General features: G+C 40.6%; 1 protein-coding gene across 1 annotated transcript; it reads right to left on the reverse strand.

The window, feature by feature from the left end:
• Positions 1-211: 211 nt before the first annotated feature.
• TMEM47 (transmembrane protein 47) lies at positions 212-23,191 on the reverse strand. Its single transcript, XM_042788792.1, has 3 exons — positions 22,640-23,191; positions 8,705-8,845; positions 212-988 (listed from the first exon to the last, which is right to left on the reverse strand). The coding sequence occupies exons 1-3, from the start codon at positions 22,863-22,865 to the stop codon at positions 810-812; spliced, it is 546 nt and encodes a 181-aa protein (XP_042644726.1). The 5' UTR covers positions 22,866-23,191; the 3' UTR covers positions 212-809.
• Between the last annotated feature and the right edge of the window lie 78 nt (positions 23,192-23,269).

The following is a 23,269-nucleotide window of genomic DNA, read 5'->3' on the forward strand; positions in this document are numbered from 1 at the left end:
TACAATTCATTAATACAATTTAGATGCCTCAGGAAGAGATAAGGTCTCTTTTTACTCCCCTTTATATCCACTCTCCCAGCAAAATACTCAGAGCTGAGACAGCTTCCAGCTACACAGTCAGAAGCACATGTCTCCATGTTTGGACTTCCTTCAATAATCTGCTACAGCTGGCATGGTGATGTCGATTACCAATTTATGAAAACCTGTGTGGTTGTTTTTTTTTTTTTTTGCTGTTGTTTGGGTTTTTTTAATTCTCCTCCCAGAAGACCGCTGAATGCAGATATTAGACAAATCATCCACTTACATTCACTGCCCTCTACACAGTCACTTGCAACTAATTCCTTAAGAGCTTTTTGGAGCAAGTAACAAGGGGTCAATACAGCCTATTGTACAAGACGCCACTGCCTGCTTATCAGACATCTGAATCCTCTATGATACATGGAAACTTCTAAATGGAGCCTATACCAGCTGCCCCCCTGAAGGCAATAGCAGATGCTGGCATTGCATTCTCATTCCAACTAGTTTCCTCAAAATGATCACTGTCACGTAGATCCTTTTGCTTGTTGTCAGAAAAAATGAAGCTTATGTATCAGCAGCTTGCAGCATCTGCCTATGTAAGATCAGCAATCCTAGTGTTTGCAGTTCATTGAAATGGTTGTAGAAGCTGGTTACAGTGTTCACACCCGAAAGGCAAAGGCTATTTTATCAACAGAGCAGACTGTTTGGTGCTCCACAAGTGTTCTAAAAAAACTGTGAGTTAGAAAAGATGGGGTAATCCTTTTGATATTTTTTCTTTTCATTAAATGATTCTAGTAATAGTCTTCATAGTTCTTAGGGTTCAGGCAATAAAGAATGGCACCCCCAAATGAAAATATAGTTGCACCCCAAGCCAGGCCATAGCCCCAGTTGAACTCATGGTATATTTTCAAGCTGACTGTTTCGATGAACTTGATTGGGTAAAGGACTAGGCTGCACACCTGAAGAACAACTGAAAGAGAAAAGAGACCCAAATGTCAGAAGGATCCTTAGTTCATTTCCATAAAACAAGGAAAACATCACATAACTGAAATTCACATTTAAAATGCTCTTGGTGCATTTTTAGCCTGTAAGTACTGCTCTTTTTGGAAAAAAATATCACCTTCATTTAATTTACAGAGAACAGAGCAGTTCTTCCATATTCCCTATATTCCCTTGTTGATGAACAAATGTTATTGCCATGGTATAACGATGATGCTTCATATGTCCATGAAATAGAGTGAAAGCAATCTTTTCCCAATTCTCTTCTGTCTCTCCTTTGTATTTTAGTTTGAAGTCATTATGCCTCCCATAACAACAATACTAAGATCACTTGTTCTTTAGCCATTATAAGTCAAATCAAGAAGCAAGCATAAACAACTATTAAGAAATATAGCTCAGAATCCAATCATTTACTTATCCTAGCAATAATTCATTGTAGTAGGTGATACATTATTTATGTTCAGTAGCGACTCACTGAATTACATATTTCATATGCATTACTGTGTACTGTAATCAGAATTAATGATATTGTTACACAGAATACCAAGGAATCTATAAAGTTTGATCAGTCACTAAACTTCCAACTGGCAAAATGTGGCCTTGTATTATGAATTTAGGGGATGTGTCAGAAATGCTTCATGATGAAAAAAAAAGTTAATAAAACAGATCAAATTCAAGGCAGTAAAATGCTTAAAAAAAAAATCACTACTTTCTACAGCACTGTCTCTGAGAGAGCCAGATCTGCAGCCTGATCCACACGTCTGCAGTGGAATTCAGCAAACCTGTTAATTATTCTGCTATATCAAAGAAACCCATATATAGTAACCTGAAAAGGAAAATACAGATGAAGAACCCCAATTTTCACAAGATTTCAGTTTCATCATTATCCATTCTCTTTTAAAATCAGGTGCACTGTTAACAGAAAATTGGGACAACAGTTTCCAAGGTAAGCAGGTGAAAATTACACTTGAAGACAAGAAGGTGCTGTATGATGTATTGGTTCTTCAAGCCTCTAAGTTCTCCCACCCACAGAAGACTGAACATCACAGGAATGTACAAAACATCCTTTTCGTCCCTCAAATATACGGCACGGCCTTACCACAATGCTCCCTTCCAGCATTTAACACTAGCCATTTTTAAAGACTTCGGCACGTGACTGCCTCGGCAAACTACCCCAGCCCCCTGGTTACAGGCAGGGTAGGCACATCCACATGGTTAAGCATGAGCTTAAGTATTTGCAGGCCTGAGACATACTCCGATTAAAGTTCAATGGTGTGCGATGTAATGACATAACTACTTTCTTTAACATTGACTGGGTCATTTTTTACAGTTTATTAGGTATTGTAAGAAGAACGAACACTATTTAGGGAATTGTTACAAAGCCAGCTCCAATACAAAAAGCTGGTGTATGATAGAGAGGAAGACTACTTTGGACTACAGAAGCTCTTCTGAAATTACACTTAGAAATTACAGGAAAATAAAGTAACATTAATTATAGTCTCCTACTGCTTGAACACCACACACTCAAAATCTGTCATTTGCTTTTTCATTCACACATGCACTCTCTAGTGTTGCCAAACTGGCACCTTTCATTAGCCCCGGAGACTAATGCTCACCTGTCTTCTGGATGGGATTAGTATGGGGAGATGATTTCCAATGTTCATTACACCCTCTGTGATAACACCACTTTACAAAACATCATTGAAAATTTCTCTGCCCACCCCCCACACCCCAGCCTACAGCCTAGTCTTTGGATTCTTACTTGAGACTGACAATCTGAATCACGTTTGGATAACGGATTTTCTGCTGTGGATTCCAAAATCCACAGGATTTTTTTCATCCTGAAGTTATTGAAGTGTTACTTTGTGTTATTCCATTTTAATACAATTTTTGTCTGGAAGCTCACAGAACACTGTGCAACACTGGAGAAATTTTGACAGGGTACACCAGGGAAAGTACCTACACTTATGAGAAGATTATGCATTCCAATTCCGTATAATGAGAGTGTCATTGTACCGCAAAACACCTAAACACATGCTCAACTTTCAGACACATCTTTAAGACCATTCAAAGTCAAAAAGGATTTACTAAGATGAATGGAAATAAGCAAATTTTTTAGTGGCTTCGTGAACTGGGGATGCAGTACCTCTGCTGACTCAATACAGAAAATTCTCTGTGTGCGTGTGTGCACATGCGCATGTGTGTGTTAAGTGCCAACCAAGGAAGCTCTCCATTTTCCCTCAGTCTAACATATGAAGTATGCTGAATTTTAATCTACAGATTGGACTTGTCAAAACAAAACAGAAAAGTGATTCTTTTGGAAGAGGAACATGTTGCTAAAGCAGCAACACCCACAACAGGTATTTTAGACATTTTTATAGTAAGAGTTCCTGCTTTTTCTACTACTGGTCCAGCTACACTATCATAAAACTCAGAGGAAGTGCTAGCAGCAATTAGCCAGTGGAAACAGCCACACACATAACAGTCATCACTTTGCACTGGTTTTGCCTCCTGTCGTTGTTTCTCCCTGTAGAGTGGAAAGGGACCTGTTTGGGCTAGAAACAGCGGTTAATGAAGGTATGAAAAGTGACCAGTATGGGCGAAAAAGATGTTAAAACCAATGCTTACAACTACTGATCTGCTTCTGATGAATTTAAAGGAACTCCATGCTATGTTGACCTGTTTTCGAGAAATGCGTGTACTACCTTTCTTCAGAAGTGCTAGTCTTTTCCCACATAAAAAAAGGCTGTAAAATAAACCTTAAAAAAATAAACCCCACTTCAAAATGCTACTCAAAAAAGACTAGTTATCTCAAACTAGACTATTCACTTCAAGTTTAGACCCATTTTTATGACTAGCACTATGATACTTGCAAGACAATTGCAAAAGGAACACTAGTTTTATTCCATTTATAAGTAATACGTGCAATTACATGTACACACCATATTAAACACTTCGAAATCACACAAATGCTTTAAAATTAGGAAAATATAATTTCAGTCATCTTTTTATCCTTGTTCAAATGTTTGACTATAGCAGTTTTGCTGTCCAAAAAATCCTTTATGGTGTAGCTTTCTAATTGGTTTATATTTATGAAAATGGTGGTGCTGGCTAGTAGGTTCTGTATGTCTGTTCTCTACACCTCTCCTGTTCATTCACACGAGTAAAGCACTTCATTAATAACCAATGGGTGTTGCAGTTTCAAAGATTAATACACATGCAACTGCCCTCTAGGAAGCTGATTGTACTTAACACAACCTGCGCAATTAATTGGGAATCAGCATGAAGGGCAAGTGGGTCCATGCTGGTTTTTAAAATACTGCTAGCTCAAGGGCAGGCACCTAACTACACAGGAAGACCAAGAATTTCAGCAGGAGGCCCAGCTGGCCAAATAGGGAGTTTCTCAATGAATGTGCAAGAAAGTGGCACACACAAGTAGTAAACAAAGACAGACAATGACAGGAGTATAAAAGCACTGTTTGGATACTTAGATACAAAATCAGGAAGGCTGAAGCCCAGATGGGGCCAAACATTAAGCTAGGAAATGGCAAAAGGGTAATGAAGAATTTCCACAGGTGCATTAGTTGCAAAATGAAGTTCAGAAAACATATTCATACAATGATGGACAGGAAAGCCAGCCTAGTGACAGATGATGCACCATGATGCCTTCTCCAAGACCTCTAAGTGACATGGTTTGGGAGGGTGTCAACAGTGGGGGAACAAGTTAGGGATGACTAAGGGTTGCATCCATATCTATGGGGACAGATGGGATTGACCTAAATGTGATAAAAGAGTTGGCCAATGTGATCACGAGCCTTCTATCATGTACAAAAAAATCACAAGGATCAGGGGATATTCAGATGACTGGGAAAAGGTTAATGTTGCAACCATTTTTAAAAAGGCTAGAAGTGAAAAGTCCACAGAATTATAGGCTGGTCAGCCTCAACTTAATCCCTGGAAACATTATGGAGTATATCCTCTTGGACTCTATCTCCAAGCACAGGCAGAATACAGCAGCAATCAGTAGTGAACATGAATTTACCAACCAAAGGGCAAGGGTCCAAAGAGCTGCCAATATAATCAGAATACTGGCGCAAATCATCCTTATGAGGAGGATGAGGGGAGCTAGGTTTATTTAGACTCATGAAGAGGTGACTAAGGAGCAATTTCAAACCAGCGTACAGTTACATGAAAATGTAGTTGCTACGATGACAGAAAAAACACTCTTCCTTGTAGTGCCAGGCAATCTAAGATAATGGTGATGGACACAAATCTCAGTTTCAGAGGTTCAGGATGGACATGGAGAAAAAAAAATATCATTAAGTTAGTACAGCACCAGGACAACATGCTCGGAGAAGTTGTGGAATCTTCATTCTTGGGAGTTCTTCAAGACTGGTCCAGACAAAACTGCAGTTGATTGACCTAGTGGTAGCAATTGTTCTGCCTCAACAAGAAGGTTGAGCTACATGACGTACAGAGTACCTTTCCTATCAATATCTGTTTGATGCTATGACTTTTTGCCACTGTTTAGCAACTTGCACTACATCCTACGCAAGCCAATCCTACTTTTTCAGGCCATTCCATCAATTTCTCAAAATCAAATTTTCCTCCAATGTATCTGCAATTTTTTCTAGCTTCACTGTAAAATTTGACAAGCAGACTTTTATTCTATCATTCACATCATTATATAAATAGGTAATAGCACAGAACTCCAGGTACAATCTAGTTGGACTGTGATCTGACCGGCAGAACAAAAAGATACATCCTTTTAAGTATTCTCCAAATATTATCTGCCATAATTTTTTTTTTAACTCTCTTACCTATAATACTTTTACTTAGCCGCTGTTTCCCTAGCTTACATCTAAAAGCATCCCGTGAAATGTGTTAAAAGCTTACTAACCTCAATAGGTTATTCTTCTAAACATTGTTAAAATTTTAAAATAGCCATAGAAGACAAACATCTTTTAAATTAGCTTTTTTGTTTGCTTTTATGGACTTTCAACAACTACACTTTCTACCCCTAAATTAAGACTCATTTAGCACTCAGTTATCTGACAAACATATCATGAGACTCCTACACTGACAAATTTGTGAGCTTGTACTTTGATGATGAAGCTTTCAGGGCCGGTTTGGTTCACGAGCACTAAGACACCCCAGCAAGTACATAAGCTAGTGACCTCTACTAGACCAAAAATGCTGGGAAAAGCTGTATGAGTCAAGGTGGATCCATGCAAGAGTACCCTGCAACTGCCTCTCTGTATGCTCCAAGTTATTCCATTACCTGAGGTACTCCTGTTCCTCTCTCCATTACACAGAGCTGACAGTATGTATTTTAAATACATTCGCATCTGTTGATCAGTTGCTGGCTTATTCTCAGTACCAAGGTTGAATTCTTTTTTTTGTCCCTTTGCTTTCTCATCTCTTCCAGTCCTACTCAGCCAATCTTCTCCCTCAACTACAGAGTCACTAACTGAAACATCAAGCTGTGAAAAAAAAAAAAAAAAAGAAAAATTAACAAAAATAAATCAAAACTAGAAGAAATAAATTCCTGGAGCCAACTGTGCGTACTCTAAAGTGCCTGGAAACCACTTTTCCATTTTGTTCTTTCTCCCACACAGTGAAGTTTTCTACCTGACTCCCACACAGATCTTTAAATGTCTCTGGGCAATTCATCCTGTGTCCTTAGAGAGGCAGCTGGTAGACTTCCAAGCAGAGTAATACAGCATATTTGGTCTTGTCAGCAGATTCACAGGTCAGGGTAGGGTTTTTCCTCAAAGATCTTCTGTGAAACACACAGGTGAAGGTTTGAATCCATGGACAGTTACATACAGCACTGTGCTGCAATCTTAACTTTTCCCTCTTCAGTAGGAGAGATTCTTTCCATAATTCCTTCAAGACATGCCAGTCCATATTATCTCTAAAAATAACTGACATAAAAGATGAAATCTGTAGGAAATGACACTAACAATGCCAGGGTCAAATCCCGAAAGGCTTCTCCTCAGATTTGCCAGGTAATGAAGAAGAATGAGTCAGGCTGTCTTGGCCTCATCATTTCTCTTCTTCCTACATGCTTCAGGTCATGGCTATTTAAAATGCACATGCAAACACACACAGAGGCAAAGGGAAGAGGTGAACACCACTCATGAACTAAAGCACTAATATATTTTCATTTTTGGTGCAAGTAAGCATTACACACTCCCACCCCCAACCTTTTGCTGTAAAGACTAAAACTAATTTTATGCAGAGGAGAACAGATTAAGCTTTAAGGCAAACAGCAGGATTTTTTCTTGGGAAAAGTTGGGGGTTTTTTAGTACAAATTTAACTATATACTAAATGAACAATATGGCAAGACAGGCAGTGTATGGCTGAATAATTACTAAATTACTACATAATGTGATGAGAAATTAAGTCAAAAACCAAACAAGAAACACTACAGAAATTCAATAATCTCATTTCTTTCAAAGTTAACTGCCCAGCATGATTTATCATCTCAGAATTAATACTAAATTTTAAAATAATGGCACCAGAACCCTTACTCGTTCAACCAAGCAAGCAATGCGACACACAGAAAAAAAAGATACAATTTCCACTTCGGAAATCTGATGCTAGGTTTCATTAATTTCCTAAAAGCAAATGAAATACAACCTACCGATATTTCTTGGGCAAATAAAGTGCATCTTGGAGAGCTGAGGCTCAAGCAAGGTAACGTTAACAGCAGGGGGCAGCAGGAGCCTTCCCCGGAGCTTTGTTTCCCTCCTGAATACCCTGCAAATTCTGCGCGCTTATCTTTTCATATCCTTGTCAGTGGCTTTTTTTTTTTTTAATACATCCCAAAGACTAGGTTCTGTCATCCTCTTCATTATGGGCTATCAGAAAAGGCTTAAGCTGATGGCTCCAATGCAGATATGAGTGACAGGATGAAGCTAAACCACGCTTGGTGAATCTCAGGAGAAACAGAAATATCTGTGCTGACTAAGCCTCCAAACATCAGAATGTACAAAAGGAGATGATTTGATATTGCAATTATACCTCACTGGATCAGCCTTATGGACAATTCAGATTCACAGGTCTCCCTTATGATTTTGTGATAGTTTATATAAACTGTTCCATTTTCACGTTTTCAAAACCAAACAGGGACTTCACTGTGACAGGCTGTTAAATTAATACCTAAGCAAGCAAGATGATACAATGAAATTTATTCCTCATGACACAGGGGCATATATAAACACCTTGCAACATAATCCTATTTATTTTCACACATAGGGCTTCAAGGGTTCATGGGTTCACATTTGGGCATTCTTTTTCCTGTTTTAAAACTATAAAAGGAAGAACATTAAAATAACAGAAATGGCTTTGCATGAAGAATAAAAACGGGGACATCAAGCAGCACAAAGTCACAGATTAAAAATGGCACTTTGAGATTTACCCTCTGTAGTTTCCCCACTGCATGTACTTCACAAAACAATAAATACAATGCAAATAAAAAACTGTTTATGAACTAATAATTGTGTCACGGCAAAAATGATTAATGCCCTGCAGAACCGGTATCCTGAAAAACCTCACTGGAGATAAAGCAGAGGTAAACCAAATGCCTCTGAATTAGTATGCAGAACAAGGCATGTATTCCTTCAGAAAAGTGAAGCTGCTCCCATGAAATTTTCACAATGGTACCGGTAATCTGCTTACCTGCAGCAAAGAGCATGACTGCAACTGGTCTGTAAAACCGCCTCCGAGATCCCACGCAGATAGAGATCAACCCAACCAGGAAAGCTATGAGAATAATGGCAGCACCACCCAACAGCAAAGCAAGAGTAGCTATCTGCCAGTCTAGGGGCAAAAAAAGAGAGGGGAAAAAAATAAGAATACAATTTCAGTAAAACAAGTCCATAGGCCTGACAGAAACAGCAGAATATGAGGAACACAGAAGCTGCATCAAGGCTTGGGTAAACAACGGTGCTTTGGATTTCTTTTCTCCTCATTAGTGAAACATTTTTATACAACAGATGCAACTCAGGAACAAAGTGCCACAACCTCCCACACTTTTTCAAGGCTTAGCTGGCCTCGCTGGGATTTTGGCTCGTGTAAAACCAAATAATTTGGTCCCCCAGTTTCTGTGCAATTTAGAATGAGAAACTGAGGTTGGGTCAGGATTAGCGAGCATGTGTTAGCTGACCTCCAGTCTGTCATAACTTTCTCACTGAAGAGAGTGAAAATCAAACCTCTGCTTGAGCTGATTAGAATGACATAGGAAGGGAAATGCATGGAGGCTCATCATATACACCTGTCACTTGGGAAGTACCAAAGCCACATAATATGAATAACAAAAGTAAGGTAAAGGAAGGAGATGCTCAAAGGAATAATAAAAAAAAATAAATTTCAACATTAAAAAAAAAAAAAAAAGGTGGAAGTCAAGCCCTTGTAAAGGCAGTTACAATCATTAGATGCAGACTGAGTCAAATCTGAAGTCCATTTAAAAATGTCCATTATCCTAAAGTGTCAGTTTTTCTCTTCCTCACCCAAAAGCAACTACTGGATTTGATCCAGTCTACTTTCTAGTTATTTTCACACATAATGGATGCAGCTATAAACAACATCCTTGCAGTCTTCAATCACATAAAACAAAATCAATTTCCAAGCTGATGGTCATCATGAGTCTGTACAATATTCAAGATTTAACTTAAGAGCTTCTGTAGCATTTTAGAAAGGCATAAGCTTTGTGCTGTACCTCTTGTAAAAGAGTATATAAAGACTTTGTCTCTCTCCAATAACAGACATCAAGAAAAAGAATCAGATCACTATTTACTGTTTAACACTACTATTTAGCAGTTCGCGGAGGATGAACTAAAATTAGCTTGTGGGAAAAGGACGTATGGATCCAATGAATCTCTCATTACTTTGAAAACACTAGCACTCCTACGATATTCGGAACAAAGTGTCCTAATGCATTGTATAGTCTAAAGAAAATAAGATTAACTATTTCCAAAATAAATTTAGAGATCTTAAGGTTACTAAAATCAGAACAATAAAAATCCACATTTTCTTTCTGAAAAGATCAGAAGTCAGTGTTTTAAAGAACAGTACATCCAGTTTCAAGAGGCATCTAATCTGCAGAAGATACTGACAGTGCAGCTGTGGGGTTTGAGAATGGAAGGCTGGCAGCTATTATCACCAAAAAGCCTTCATATATTATATGAAAAAAGGATGAAGGGGATTAAAAGAAGAAAGTGAATAGAGGAGCTATAAAAGCATTGCTAAAAAGGAAAGTTATTTCAAGGCGTTTGTGCAAGTACACACACTTATTGTCACTCTCTTAAAAAATACAGGCATGTTTTTTACTAATATTTAATTACTAAGTAATCAACCTTCCAAACTATTTTACTCCTTGTTTTCTTACGGAACCAAAACCCAAGACTGGGAACAACCTCTCATTCTCCTACTATCAGCATGCAATCTCTAATGTCAGTTTGCTGTCTGTCCCACTGCTTTACTATTATTGGGATGGAAATACAATTTTAGTTATGGATGGGAATGTTATGAAGAGTGGTTTTTAATGTTGACATGGTCCTTCATGAACACTAAGTGGTTAGTGTACTGATGATTTAGAAAGTATTCTTCCAATATCAGAGTGCATTACAGATATAAAATACAGAAATAAATAAACAGAATGGACCACTTTGGAACAACATGAAAGGAATCCTTGCACTGGAAAATTACATAGATACAAAGAATAGACACATAAATCTGTATTGCGCCAAAGTTAAAAGCCATACAAAACTGATGAAATAAATCAAAGTGCCAGATAGGAAAACTCAGAAACTAAGATTTTTGAAATCCACTACAAATAATAAAATATTAAATGTTATCTTCACATTGATCAGATGCCAAAGTCTAATACAAACAAAAGGTGTGCAACATTGGAGTAGCAACTAAACAGAAAAAAAGTTGAGTATCCTATTGCTTTCCAAAACCACATTGGCAAGACCACCAAACAAGTGAAATAACTAAGGCAAAGATGACATAAGCGTGGGGTTAGAATATAGTTTAACTTCCAGGACAGATATATCTATGGATTTTGGAAAGGTCAAAAAATAAACAAACTACCTTACTATAGTACTGATGTGGGAGGTAAAAGGCCAAATGAGTGTTGGAAGACACCCACACACCCAACTAGAAAAAGAACTGACTTAGTTAAAATTATTTTATTGAGTAAGAGAACCTACTCAGTGATGTTGACAGTAGTACAAAACCAAGGCTTTTAATGTTCCTCACCGCTAGCTGGGGATCAGGTGTTGAACATTGTGCTCTGGGACACAGTGTCTGGAATTGCCTCTTTATTTTAGCTCCAGCCCCCACTCACAGAGGCACACAGTGCTACCAGCCTTTGCCTTCAGCTGCAGCTGAGAGGGATTCTGGTTAAAGACAATCACTAAGGTTAGACATTAATGCACAAAGAATACTGGACTGAATTTTCCTACATTGCCTACCATGGAAACTACATGTTTAAATCTCCTTGTCATCTTAGGAAAAAACATAACTTTTAATTCTGAAAGCCTTTTTATCTGTTGACAAATAAAACTTATGTTGGATCAAAGAAGTAAAATCTTCTGCATGGGCCTTCTACTTAACAGCAATTATTTTTAAGAAAAAATCCAGGCCACTGGGCTTCATACAAAAGAAAAGAAGCATCCAAAGAAAACTGAATTACTACCTCTGAAGGAAGAACACCCTGTAAGTCAGCTACAACAATGTAACCACATACAGCAAACAGTTTTCTACAGAAAAAATCTGTAATGTACCTCGGACTCCCCACAAGTGATTTGTAACACACAGCATCAAAATGGGAACAGCAGATTGCTCTGTTACATAGTGTACACAGAACATAAACATCATAAGCCTACTTTAGCGTATCCAAAATATGCTTGCACCATTTCTATGCACGCACAAATCTTGCAAATAAGTTACTGTATTCTGTTGAGGAACCTCAGCAGTTCAGTGAGACTGCTTGTTCTCGCAGAGATAGAAACATACATAAACGTGAGTAAAATAGGACCTTATATATGATAATTATTAATTTTCCAGATTCAAAACACAATTTGGTTAGACTTTAACAATGCACATTAGTATATTTAACTGTACATCACTACAGTTCATTTATACTACACAACCACTCTCTAAGAGAAATGTTAGGAACTAGTAAAATCACACTTTCATAAATCTTAATAAACTTTTAGATTTTAAAAATCACTGTCTTCGCAGTCATGCCCAAATTAAGTTTTCTGTTGGTTTATAACTGTAGAGGCAACAGCATAACTTTAGATTTTTTTCATTGTTCCACCATTTTAGTACTATGTTAAGAATGATACTGATACTGTCACCTATCCCATCCAAACAACTAGAATTAACACATTTTTGACAATCATTAAGTAACTAGAGACAGATTTCTTAATAAAAGCCTCACTTAATGTGTACTATTTTTAGGTCTGAAAATCCAAACGTTTTTGCACTGCAAAAGAAGCATCACAAAGTCTACAGCCATGAGAAATATATACTTCAGTTGTGACAGTGATGATAGTGTTTGCATAATTTCTATTATAACAATCTGCCTATTAGTTTAAGGATGTGGATTTCAATGTTTGGAAATATATATAAATATGAACCTAGGTACTTAACACATATTTTCAAAACATGTACGGTGCAAAATTTATTAAAATTACCGTCACCCGTTAATAAAAAAAACAAACCAAAACAAAACAAAAAAATCCAAACCACAATGGTAATGCTTCTTTTCAGTTAATTCCTCATATATAAGTCAGTGCCTTTTTGTAAGGACAGCTTGGTCTCATTGCTCTTTGGAAATTCTGCCTGTTTCTTAATGATATGGAAGCACAGTGTTAATTGCAGACTGAAATGTGTGACTCTCCTTCCTTCTTTCCCACAAATGACATGACCTAAGGATTTAAGCTGTATATTCATTTTCAACTAAGAGCAGCTCTATGTGCTCTATTTTTGGGAAAATAATGCTTCAGTACTAGGATAAAATCAGGAAAAGCCATAAAAGAAATAGAAAACATCTCGAATTTCTGAAATGTTTATTTTAATAACTAGGTCATTGTTTAACATGAGAAAGAGTAACACAAAAGGCTGGCACTGTCACAGATTTCATGCTTTCAGCAAGTTCCCCCCTAACTATTTTATCTACATAGTATTCTACAGTAAAAGGAGTGGTGGACATAAAAACATACTGTGGAATATGTGAAACGTTTGTTTATAGGGCTCTTTCAGATAATGCAAGTGAACTGAATTAATCTCTTAAGAAACAATCAAGTATTCCTTTCCGTAATACAATGGTTCTCCACCAAGTCCTCTCCTCGTAAAGGCTGAAGTAAGAAAATGCATGCAGCTCTTACATGATGAAGGTAACGACTGACCTTCTTCTAGCACTTAACAAAACCTTGGTAAGAAACAAAACAAAACACTCAAGTAACTTTCTCATTCATTGCAAAGCTTCCACTTATCATGTACCTGCCGTGAGCCAATACATATTCTTAGAAATTGCAACATAGCATTTAAATAATTCAAGAATAATTAATTTGAAAGAATATGTCAAGTAGAGCATAGGAAGTTAAGGCACCCACACATAAGAAATTAAATATAACCCACTGAATGTCATAACAATCAACTAAAATAAATAACACAGAGATATTCCTAATTGCTTCATATTCAAAACTATTTCTAAGGTTATAAACAGTCATCAACTTAGCCACCAAGTAGCCAACAGAAGTTTAAAAAGTGTAGTGACTATGTGAAAACATAAAGGTAGAACCTAGTTTCTAAAATTGCATGTTTCAAGATCAGTAAGATTTGCTCTTTCTTCAGCACGACCAGATCCACAGACTTCCTGTGGAAGGTCAAGCTCCATCGAATTCAGTGGAAATACCGAGGTAAAATAAGTACTGCAGTGGCCATTAAGTTCTCACATATAATTATTCCATGGAGAAGTCAGTCCTTTGGAATCTCACCGGAGCCAAAATGATGGTGTTTAAGGAGCTGCTCAGATGAATTCTGCTCTGGATGAAGGGGAAATTGGCTAAAGCCGGGAAGCCCAGCGTCCATAAGTTACTCGGTCCATACTCCTCCATTCTTCTACAGCCAGCACCCGAAGTAGAGCATTTTGAGTCCCCATAGCAGATACTCCTGCACACTGCAGAGAGAAGTGCTTTCTGGCAGGATCCACACTAAACCTCCAGTGAGTTGCTCTAGCCGCAGCTTTCCACAGTGGAACCTTGTACAAAAATGGCAACAAATAAATATTTTCCATTCATTGTCAGTTTGTATAGTATGCTTATTACTGCTAGCTGCTGCACAGACATACTCTGGCTTTTACATTTTATTTTTATTTTATGGCTTGAGAGTAAGATTTTTCTAAAGTACAAAGACTACTTGTGCATGTGGATCCTCAAGTCACTTAGACACTTAAAAAGCGCTACCAGAGCTGTGGGAACCAGCCAGCTGTGGCTGAATGCATCATTTCCTCGAGACAGAACTCAAACAGTCTACACCAAGGCTTTCTTCTGAAATCAATGAATTTGAACATGTGAAATAATGTGAGGTCACAGATATGTTAAAAAGAAGCTGTTTGTGGAATAGACAAAACTGCTGCTTCTTCAACAGGAGATTTACATACTTGGCTACTCCCTAAGAAATTGGTCTTCATCTGCACACAGCAGCATGTGGGACAAAGCCCTTGATAACCCAAGTCTTACACAACACAGGTGAGCTCAAAAGTGAGGCTTTCCGATAGCTCTAATTCACCAGGATTCTGACAACAACCAAACAGAAACTTGAGTGTTTTATGCTGGGTGCCAAAATCCCCCAGTGCCTCCTAAGGATAATTCAGCAGCTCCGCATAAGTCATCAGTCACTTTCCATTTACTGTACAAGACACTTGCAGGATGATTTAGTGTTCCTGATGCTGAATGAAGCATCATTAGATAGAGCTCATTTAGAGCCGGTCAAAGAAAAAGAGAACAAGCACAGAGATGTGTCCAAAAAACAGCTAACTGGGACAAACCTGAGCATGCCTGTGTCTTGCCGAGATGCAGAATGCTAATGGTGGCAGCTGACTAATGAAGGAGGTAAGTAAGGCAGGTGCCTCCTTACCTGCAATATACCAGGGGCTAGAGTGCTTCTCAGAAACTGTGAGGTCTTTGCTTCCCAGCTCCAGAATTGACCCTCTGCTCCCATTTCCCGTAAGAATTTCTTAACCACTAGGGTAGACTGAAGCAGCTCTCCTCCTCTGTCTGCTAGACCCAAGCTGGAAAAGGTAAGTGTGAGGTCTGTGGGGTCTGTGAACAAATAGGTAACAAGGGAATCTAAATCCGAGTCTTGCTTTGAAGTGCCTCTTACCTAACTGGTCCCTTCCAACATTCTGGTGCTGTTTACACACCTTTCCACCGACACACAAAAATGCTGAGTGTTACTGTAGGGCAGCCCAGCCTCAGGGCTCTCACACATTTGAGGGGAAAAAGTCCTTAGTGGTCACCTGCAAAGTTGCATCCCTCTCACTTGGGCTCCTCCTATGGCTTTCCTTTTCTCCACAGCAAGATAACCATGATCAGAGGGGAAGAGGCTGGCTCTGCTGCAGGCAAAATAACAAATGGCTGGAAGGACGCTCCAGTCAGTAGGTGCTCTACCACCTACCCTCCTCAGCCTGGGAAGGACATGCTTACTGGGTCAGGGGATAATTGGACAGCTATAGTGCAGACTGCACACCTTTCAATGGCCAGCAAAGCTCCGCTGTCTTCCACCCAAAGGTGCCACTGAGCACACAGGGGACAGCTTTGTTCCCTGAGGAGTGAGCAGCACACAAAGCAGAAATGGTCTCAGTTTCTCAGGATGCTCTCTGCAGCAGTTTTGCATAAAATACAGACTGCATTAATCTGCCTGATGTCTCCGTTTCAGCTGCCATGTTCATCAAACTATGCATGGCCCCGAGACTGCTAGACTCAAACTTTCTGTGTGCTTCAACACCACTGCAAATTTTATCTCCCCTCTCTACAGGAGATCAGGCTGCACAACAAAAGCAATAAAAAAATATGGTAAGCAACTCTGCTGTTGCGCAGAGGAGACAGATTTTGCAAGATGAGACGGTCTAATGCCAGGGGTGTATGTGGAGGGGGGTTACAGATACATGAGGAACTTGAAACATAGCAGGTGCTTGCTCATCTGCCCACTGACACACACCTCTCCTGAAGATTAAAGCTTACATTCCTTATTTATACAAAATATATACACTGGGGGGAGGGGTTGTACAGCCGCTCTTAGTTGTGGACTGCCTTTGTTTCTAAAAAACACAGAGTAAAATCCTTTAAATGCAGTGCATCTTCAAATAAAGAGTTAAGTGGTGCTATTATATAGATCTTGATTTTTTTTACTTAAAAGCAACATGCATTGCATGTCACTTTTGCCAACAGAGGACTTCAAGACAAGCACAGTATTACAGAAAGTCATGTAATCTATAATTCATTCACAGAATTGTACAGCATGTACTCAGGCATTTCTTCCATTGGATACATGACATTCTTTTTGAGATTAGCTCACTATCATGCCATTTTAATTACTGGATATTCATTCATTCAATAAAAAACAAAAACAACCACCACACAAAAAACACACACACCCACAACTCCAAGAACCTCACAAAAACCTGGAAATCTTAGAATTATGTCATTAGGAGAGAAGCGTGGGAGATGTGTTATACAAGCCTTTCAAGAAAAGCTCACCTTTTCTGACCTCTTCTACATACACTACTAAATTTTAGCTGTCTGAAGAAGGAAGAAATATGCTTTGCATTGGAACAAGAATGTAATTATTTCCCACAGTTACTGATGTTCTTCAAGCAACCTGGCAATCTTGCAATTTTCAAAACTCATTCCATTGTTCCATCAGAAAAACAATTAGCGTTTAAAATAGTTCAAGGAGTACTTCCCATTAAAATGATGGCCTTTATATTACAGAACTAGAACAAGTGAAAACACATAAAGCAATACAGCTGGATAGACTTTACCCCGCCTCCTGCTTGTTACCTTGAATCTTATGCGGTCATCTTTGGCCAAAGATCAGTAAGAGAGGCAAGGTTACTCTCTCTGTGATTCTAAATATAAAATCTCATCAAATATTTAAACCACTTATATTATCCTTAACACAAGGAACATCTTTTAACTTACTGGTGCAAGGCTTCTTTATTTAATAAAGAAGACAAAGCTACGTGACACATCACTGATTCTAAAATTGCAATGAACAACAGCAGTAGCAAGAACCCACTAAGGCTAGAAGTCTTCCCTCCTTTATTTTTTTTTTAAAGAGTATTATCAGTTCTAAGGTGTATGGTGCTCTTGATCTGATCAGACAAACTTAAACAAGCTTCACGCATTACACAAAAATGTGCTATTAACAATGTCTCTTAGCTGGTTGGAGAAGGGTGGCTGAAATGTTAGCCTCCATCATACTAAAAGGTCCAAGACTCCTGAACAGGAGTCTTGGATCTGCTGCTCCCACAGAGCATGGCCTTGGGAAGCCTGAGGCTAAAATAACTGGTCCATTTGTAAAAGATGGAGCATACTTACAAATATTCTATCTGGGGCTACCATGAGGGGTAGTTAACAAATTCAAGGCATTTTGAACACACTGAAGGAGCCAGACAGACATCAGGCATAAACAGAGTATCAGTCATCATAGAATCACAGAATTATTTAGGTTGGGAAAGACTTCTGGAGGTCACCTAGTTCATCTCCCCATGGAAAGAAGGGCCAGTCTCCAAGTCAGACTCAATTTCAAAGTTAGATCAGCTTGCTCAGGGTCTTACATGCTGAGTTTGAAGTAGTATGGCTTTTGAATTCACATCCACCTTCAGATAAAGAGTTGGGGATGATTATTAAAGTGAGTAATATGCAAAATGACAGACTACAGTTTTCAAAAACAGAAGGAATGTTTCATTAATTCCTCCTTACATTGTATGAGCCACTTTCTTCAGACTTAGTAAAATTACATTTGCTGTTCTTATGTAATTTTATAGCAATCAGTCTCGCTGAGCTTTTTACAAATAGGTGTCAACATCAACTCTGAGCAATGATCCAGATCTTCTAATGAGGAAGCTGCTTTTGAGCTAGCAATTTCCCCTTGGAAGAAGTCCTTAGATTCAAAACAAGCAGATACCATCCAAGACTACTGAGCCATGTCAATTCAGATATCTGCGTCTAATATATAATTAAGGTTAAACCCATTCAAGTGCTACCAAATGAGCAGCCTCTGATGCTTATTTTTATTTTAAGAACAAATTAGAACAGAATTATAAGCATAATACTAGACTCAAGTTGTTTTACTGCACTATACTGTAAGTTCAGCTTACCTTTATTAAGTTTAAAAACATACAGAGACCCTGTTGCATTTATTTCCTTGAGTATGCTTTGTCTTTGAAAGATTCATGGACAGTTCTTAAAGAATATAACATTCTTAAAGAAAAACTCAACATTGCATAAACAAACATATAGGTTGTTAAGTAGCAAAGACATATAACCCCATTCACCAGAATGAATACAGTTAATCAGTATGAAACCATTAAAATGTATTTTTATATATGTTCACAATAAACTGAAATGCTGCAAAGGAGCCATTGTTTCCTATGAATAGCATATACGCATACTGAAGCCAAAATACACGATACTGACCTGCAGATCAGATTCTATGGAACCATTTATGTCTTCTACATCATTATTTGTGTATTTTTCATTTAAAGAACTATAATGGCGTCAGTCTGTTGCACAAATACAAATTTACTGTTTTTAATACTGCAGCCAGAAGACAACCACCTGTACAGGTACAGACACCAGGCAGTTGCACGTATGATGCATTTAATTTTAGGCAGATGCTGTGATAGAAATAAATATTCATACATAACTCTTAGCTCTTGATTAATTTGTGATGGTTCATTTACAGATTTGATATAATCCACTCCAAATGAGGTCTTTAAAAAAAAAAAAAAGTTGTTTAAAGACACCAAAGGAACACTCCAAAACCTGTAAAGTTGTTGTGGGTTTTTTTTTTTTTTTGTTTTTTTGTTTTTTTTTTTAATTTAGCACACGAGTTTAAAATACAGATGACTTAAAGATAACTTGTACATTAGCCAAGTTAAGCTTTGATCACAGAAAATAATTTTATGCCCAGACAGCTAGTGAAACTGTAAAGCAGCATTTCTGGATCTCAAGATTTTAATCACGAAGCTTTTCATACTGGCAACTTTCTTAGTTTTTCAGCTCCTGAAGTTGCTATTAGTGAGAATTTTAGAATTTCATCAAGGGAAGAGGGAGATAAGGGATATGCAACAATACCTTTCTAACGCCTGCAATTACAGGAAAAAAATTGAACAGGTGATTTACATAGACCCTACAGACTCAAAAAGAAGAAAAGCAAATTAAAATCAGATATTTTATAATCTTCAGATTTCTAAAAATTGACTATTTTACTTCACAGTATTGATGGTTCAAGGATGCACTTACACAACTTTAAAGCCCTCAAAACAGTGAATGAATGAATGCAAGAACACATACTCCAAGCACTAGCAACCCTCAAGGAAAACCGAGGGATTATTTCCTGCTATAACAGCCAATATAATCATGCTCTGTACATTTCCTTCTGCTCTCCACTAAGTTGCCCTTTTGATAGCAGTCAGGGGTCCTACATCTAATTACGACAAAGGTTTTTAATTAAACCTCGAATATGCTTTAACAGCTTCTATCATGAGCTTGCCCTTGATGGTGCCACTTGAGGTGCTCTCCTTCAAGGGATGATGAAGTAAATCTCTTAAAACCGTGGGTGAAGATGCCTTTTTCCTGTGTGTACTACTGCTTTTCACAGCTAGCTAGCTACAAAGCTGCTTGCACCGTTATCAAGCTAAAAGAGCCTTCCCTGTGGGAGCTCTCCAGTATCTCCAAAATATACTGCTTGCTAGATTCTTGATGTAGGAAGAAAGTGCACTTAGAATATGAAGGCAAGCACACAAAATGGTTTCAAATATGAGCCCAATCCAACTTTCTGAACTTACTGGAAGCCTTCCTACTGACTTTAATGGGAATTGTAACACACTAGCGGAAGGCAAAACAGAACAATGCAGTTTCTCATATTTCAGGTCTCTGCAGAGTGCAGCTTTGTGTGCTAAACATGAGGAAAGTAAAGGGTTTATTCCAGTCACCTCAAATAAAACAATTATTCACTTCTTTCCCAGTAGCTTGTGAAACCTGGCTCCAGTAGACTGGAAAGTATCTGAGGAAAATGAGTAAAGCTCTTTCAAGGAACTTGAATAAAACTGGACAGGCAGGAATTTTTGCACAGGATGGAAGAAAGCACCAAGAGAGAACAAGTTTTCAACACACAGCATCCAACAAAACTACATTTCATTCCTATCCATCCTAACCCATTCATCTTTCACCTTCCTATAAACAGGTGACCGATAAAGCAACAAGAGAGATTAGTGTTCTTTTATGCTGTTCCATACGATGTTCTGCTTTTCTTCATGCCCCACTTGTACGATTGTGTGTATACACGCATGCGTGGCGGGGAGATGGATTGAGGGGGGAGCCCAATAGAGTGTGTGCAGAGCAATAGTGTGTGTGGGGGGGGGAGCAGGATTTGAAGCAGGCTCTCATTCAAGCCATCTGAAAAGTCTTTCTGCAAATCAAGGGGATACTATTTCAGGAGACAGGGAAAAGGGGCAAAGGATTCACGTTGCTAAGGAGACACGTAGAAGCCGACATTCCTACATAAATTTCCATTTATACTGAGAAAGGAAAAGAAAGCTCTCCAAAGTTTGTGTAGATACCCTGGTAACTGACTGAAAACGACGTTTCTTTACAATTCGTTTTGGCATTACCTGATTTAAAACAAAACCCCAAACAGCATTCAAACCCTCAAAATATTACTCCACACAATGACAAAAAGACAATAAACACAGCAGCAAAGAAACCTGTGTGATTTCTACTCAAGCAGAGATCAGTTATTTCCCAGAACCTATACAAGGATTCCAGAGAAGCAAGGAAAAAGGAGAGCGTCTAGAATATAGAGTCAGTCCCTTGCCTTCTTTCCCAAAACAAACATCTTGTCCCTGTATGATTTACCCAACTGGAGAGCACAGTGATCCAAACAGTTGATTTAGCAATGCAATCGTGTGTGTGCGGAGGACGGGGATGGGGATGAAAACGGGGTGGGAGAAAGAGGCTGGCTTCATTTGTCAATAGAAATATTGGGACTCCAGAAGTTGCTATCATGCATAAAGTAAATAAAACAACCCATTGAAATGGAAACAATTACAGTGCTACAAAAGAATTTACTGAAAAATATTCCACAGGCAGCTTGTTTATATCATTCACAACCCATTTTTTAAGTACTCCAACCAATACTGAAATGACATTAAAAAAGAAATCTATGACTAAGGAGCTAGAAAGGTGAAGAACGAATGAGCACCGAGAAATCAAAACAGGGAGTGTGACAAGCAGGCAAAGGAGTACGAAAAACGATGGGAAGATCACTACCTGCTAGAGAAAGACAGACAGACAGACACAGGCACACCCAAAGGGATGGAGAGAGCCAGGGTCCAGGCGTCCTCACTCGGGACAAAAGAACACCGGTTTTGGTTTAGGAAGCCCCAGTGTCCCAAGGCTAGTGACTTCGGGGGGTGGGGGAGGAATTATATTTGATCCCCAACTGCTTCTCAGTATATGAGAACAACTGACACAAGGAAAAATAATCAAAACTAGTCCAAACTCGGGATCTCTTGTGAAAGCACAGTCCAAGGCAGACACGAAATCAGTCACCCCTTTCGCCCGCAGAAGCCAACCTGACACCCCCCCCCCCCCCCCCCCCCCCCCGGCAGCCCGGACCGTCTCGCAGGCAGAGGGACGAGCCGAGCACGGACACTCGGGGCTCCCCCCACTCCGCACACGCTATTTACGGACCCGCCGCCGCCTTCGCCCCAGCCCGAAAGGCGGGGAAATGCGGGGCCGGGGCCGCGCAGCCCGGGGAGGGCAAAGCGCCGGGACCGGGGAGGCAGGGAGGAGGAGGAGGAGGGCGGACGAAGGGGCTCGGGAAGGGGAGGGGCGCGGAGGGCGGGAGGACAAAGGTGCCAGGGACTTTTCCCCGGAGCGGGGAGCCGGACGGGGCGCAGGGGCGGCAGCGGGCGAGGCCGGGAGCCCGGGGTGGGGGGGGGGGGGGGGGGGGGCGGCGGGGCAAGACCCGCGAGTCCGGGGGGAGCTGGCCCCGGGAAGGGGTCGGGACACAGTCCCGGAGGAGGCAAGGGTGAAGGAGACGCGGCTCGGGGGACGCTGGCGGGGCAGCCAGGGCACGGGGAAGGGAGGCGGGGTAACTCAGTACCCCGGGGTGCGGCCGGGGGAGCGGGACGCGGCTGAGGAGGGGAAGGAAGGCAGAGAGGGCCGAAGGAGGGACGAGACAGGGGCCGGGCGGAGGGCGGCTGCACGGTGGGGGTGCCGCCGGCGGAGGGGAGCGGCGCCGGGCAGGTGGGGGGGTTACGGGGAGGATATCGGGGGGGCAGGCCCCGGGGCAGCCGTATCTCACCGCTGTGCAGCGTCGACTCGCAGAGCCAGCTGTCCAAGTTGCCGGGCTTGCGGCAGGACTCCCAGAGGGACAGGTAGTACTGGTGGTCCGCCGTCACCCAGGCGGGGCTCAGCACGGCTCCCAGGTCCAGGCACAGCGCCAGGAAGATGCACACCAGCCCCACCAGCTTCAGCGGGGTCAGCACCGAGACGCGTACCTCCTCCATGCCGCTGCCGGCCGAAGCCATGGGGCCCGAGGGGTGGGTTAAAAAAAAAAAAAAAAAAAAAAAAAAAGAAAGAAGGAGGAGGAGGAGGAGGACGCGCTGCCGGCGGCCCCGAGGGGAACAGGAGCGAGAGCCCAGCTCCGCGCAGAAGGGGCGGGAGGAGGGAGCGGCAGCGAGACCAGCGCTGACTAACGGCGGGGAGAGGCGTTCGCTCCCTCCCTCCCTCCCTCGCCGCGCTCCCGCCCCGGTGTCTCAGGTGCAGCAGCTCCCCCTAGTCCCCCCGGCGCCGCCCGGCCCGACGCGCCCCTCCCCCTGCCCGCCCCTGCCGGGGGGGGCGGCGGCCGCGGCGGGGCCCGCACCGGGCCGCGCTCCGCCGGGGAAGGGGCGGGGCGTGGTGGTGGCGGGGCGTGGCCTCTGACGCCCCCGCC

Source organism: Tyto alba, unplaced genomic scaffold (assembly GCF_018691265.1).
Source record: "Tyto alba isolate M040663 unplaced genomic scaffold, T.alba_DEE_v4.0 Super-Scaffold_14, whole genome shotgun sequence".
Classification (NCBI taxonomy): Eukaryota; Metazoa; Chordata; class Aves; order Strigiformes; family Tytonidae; genus Tyto; species Tyto alba.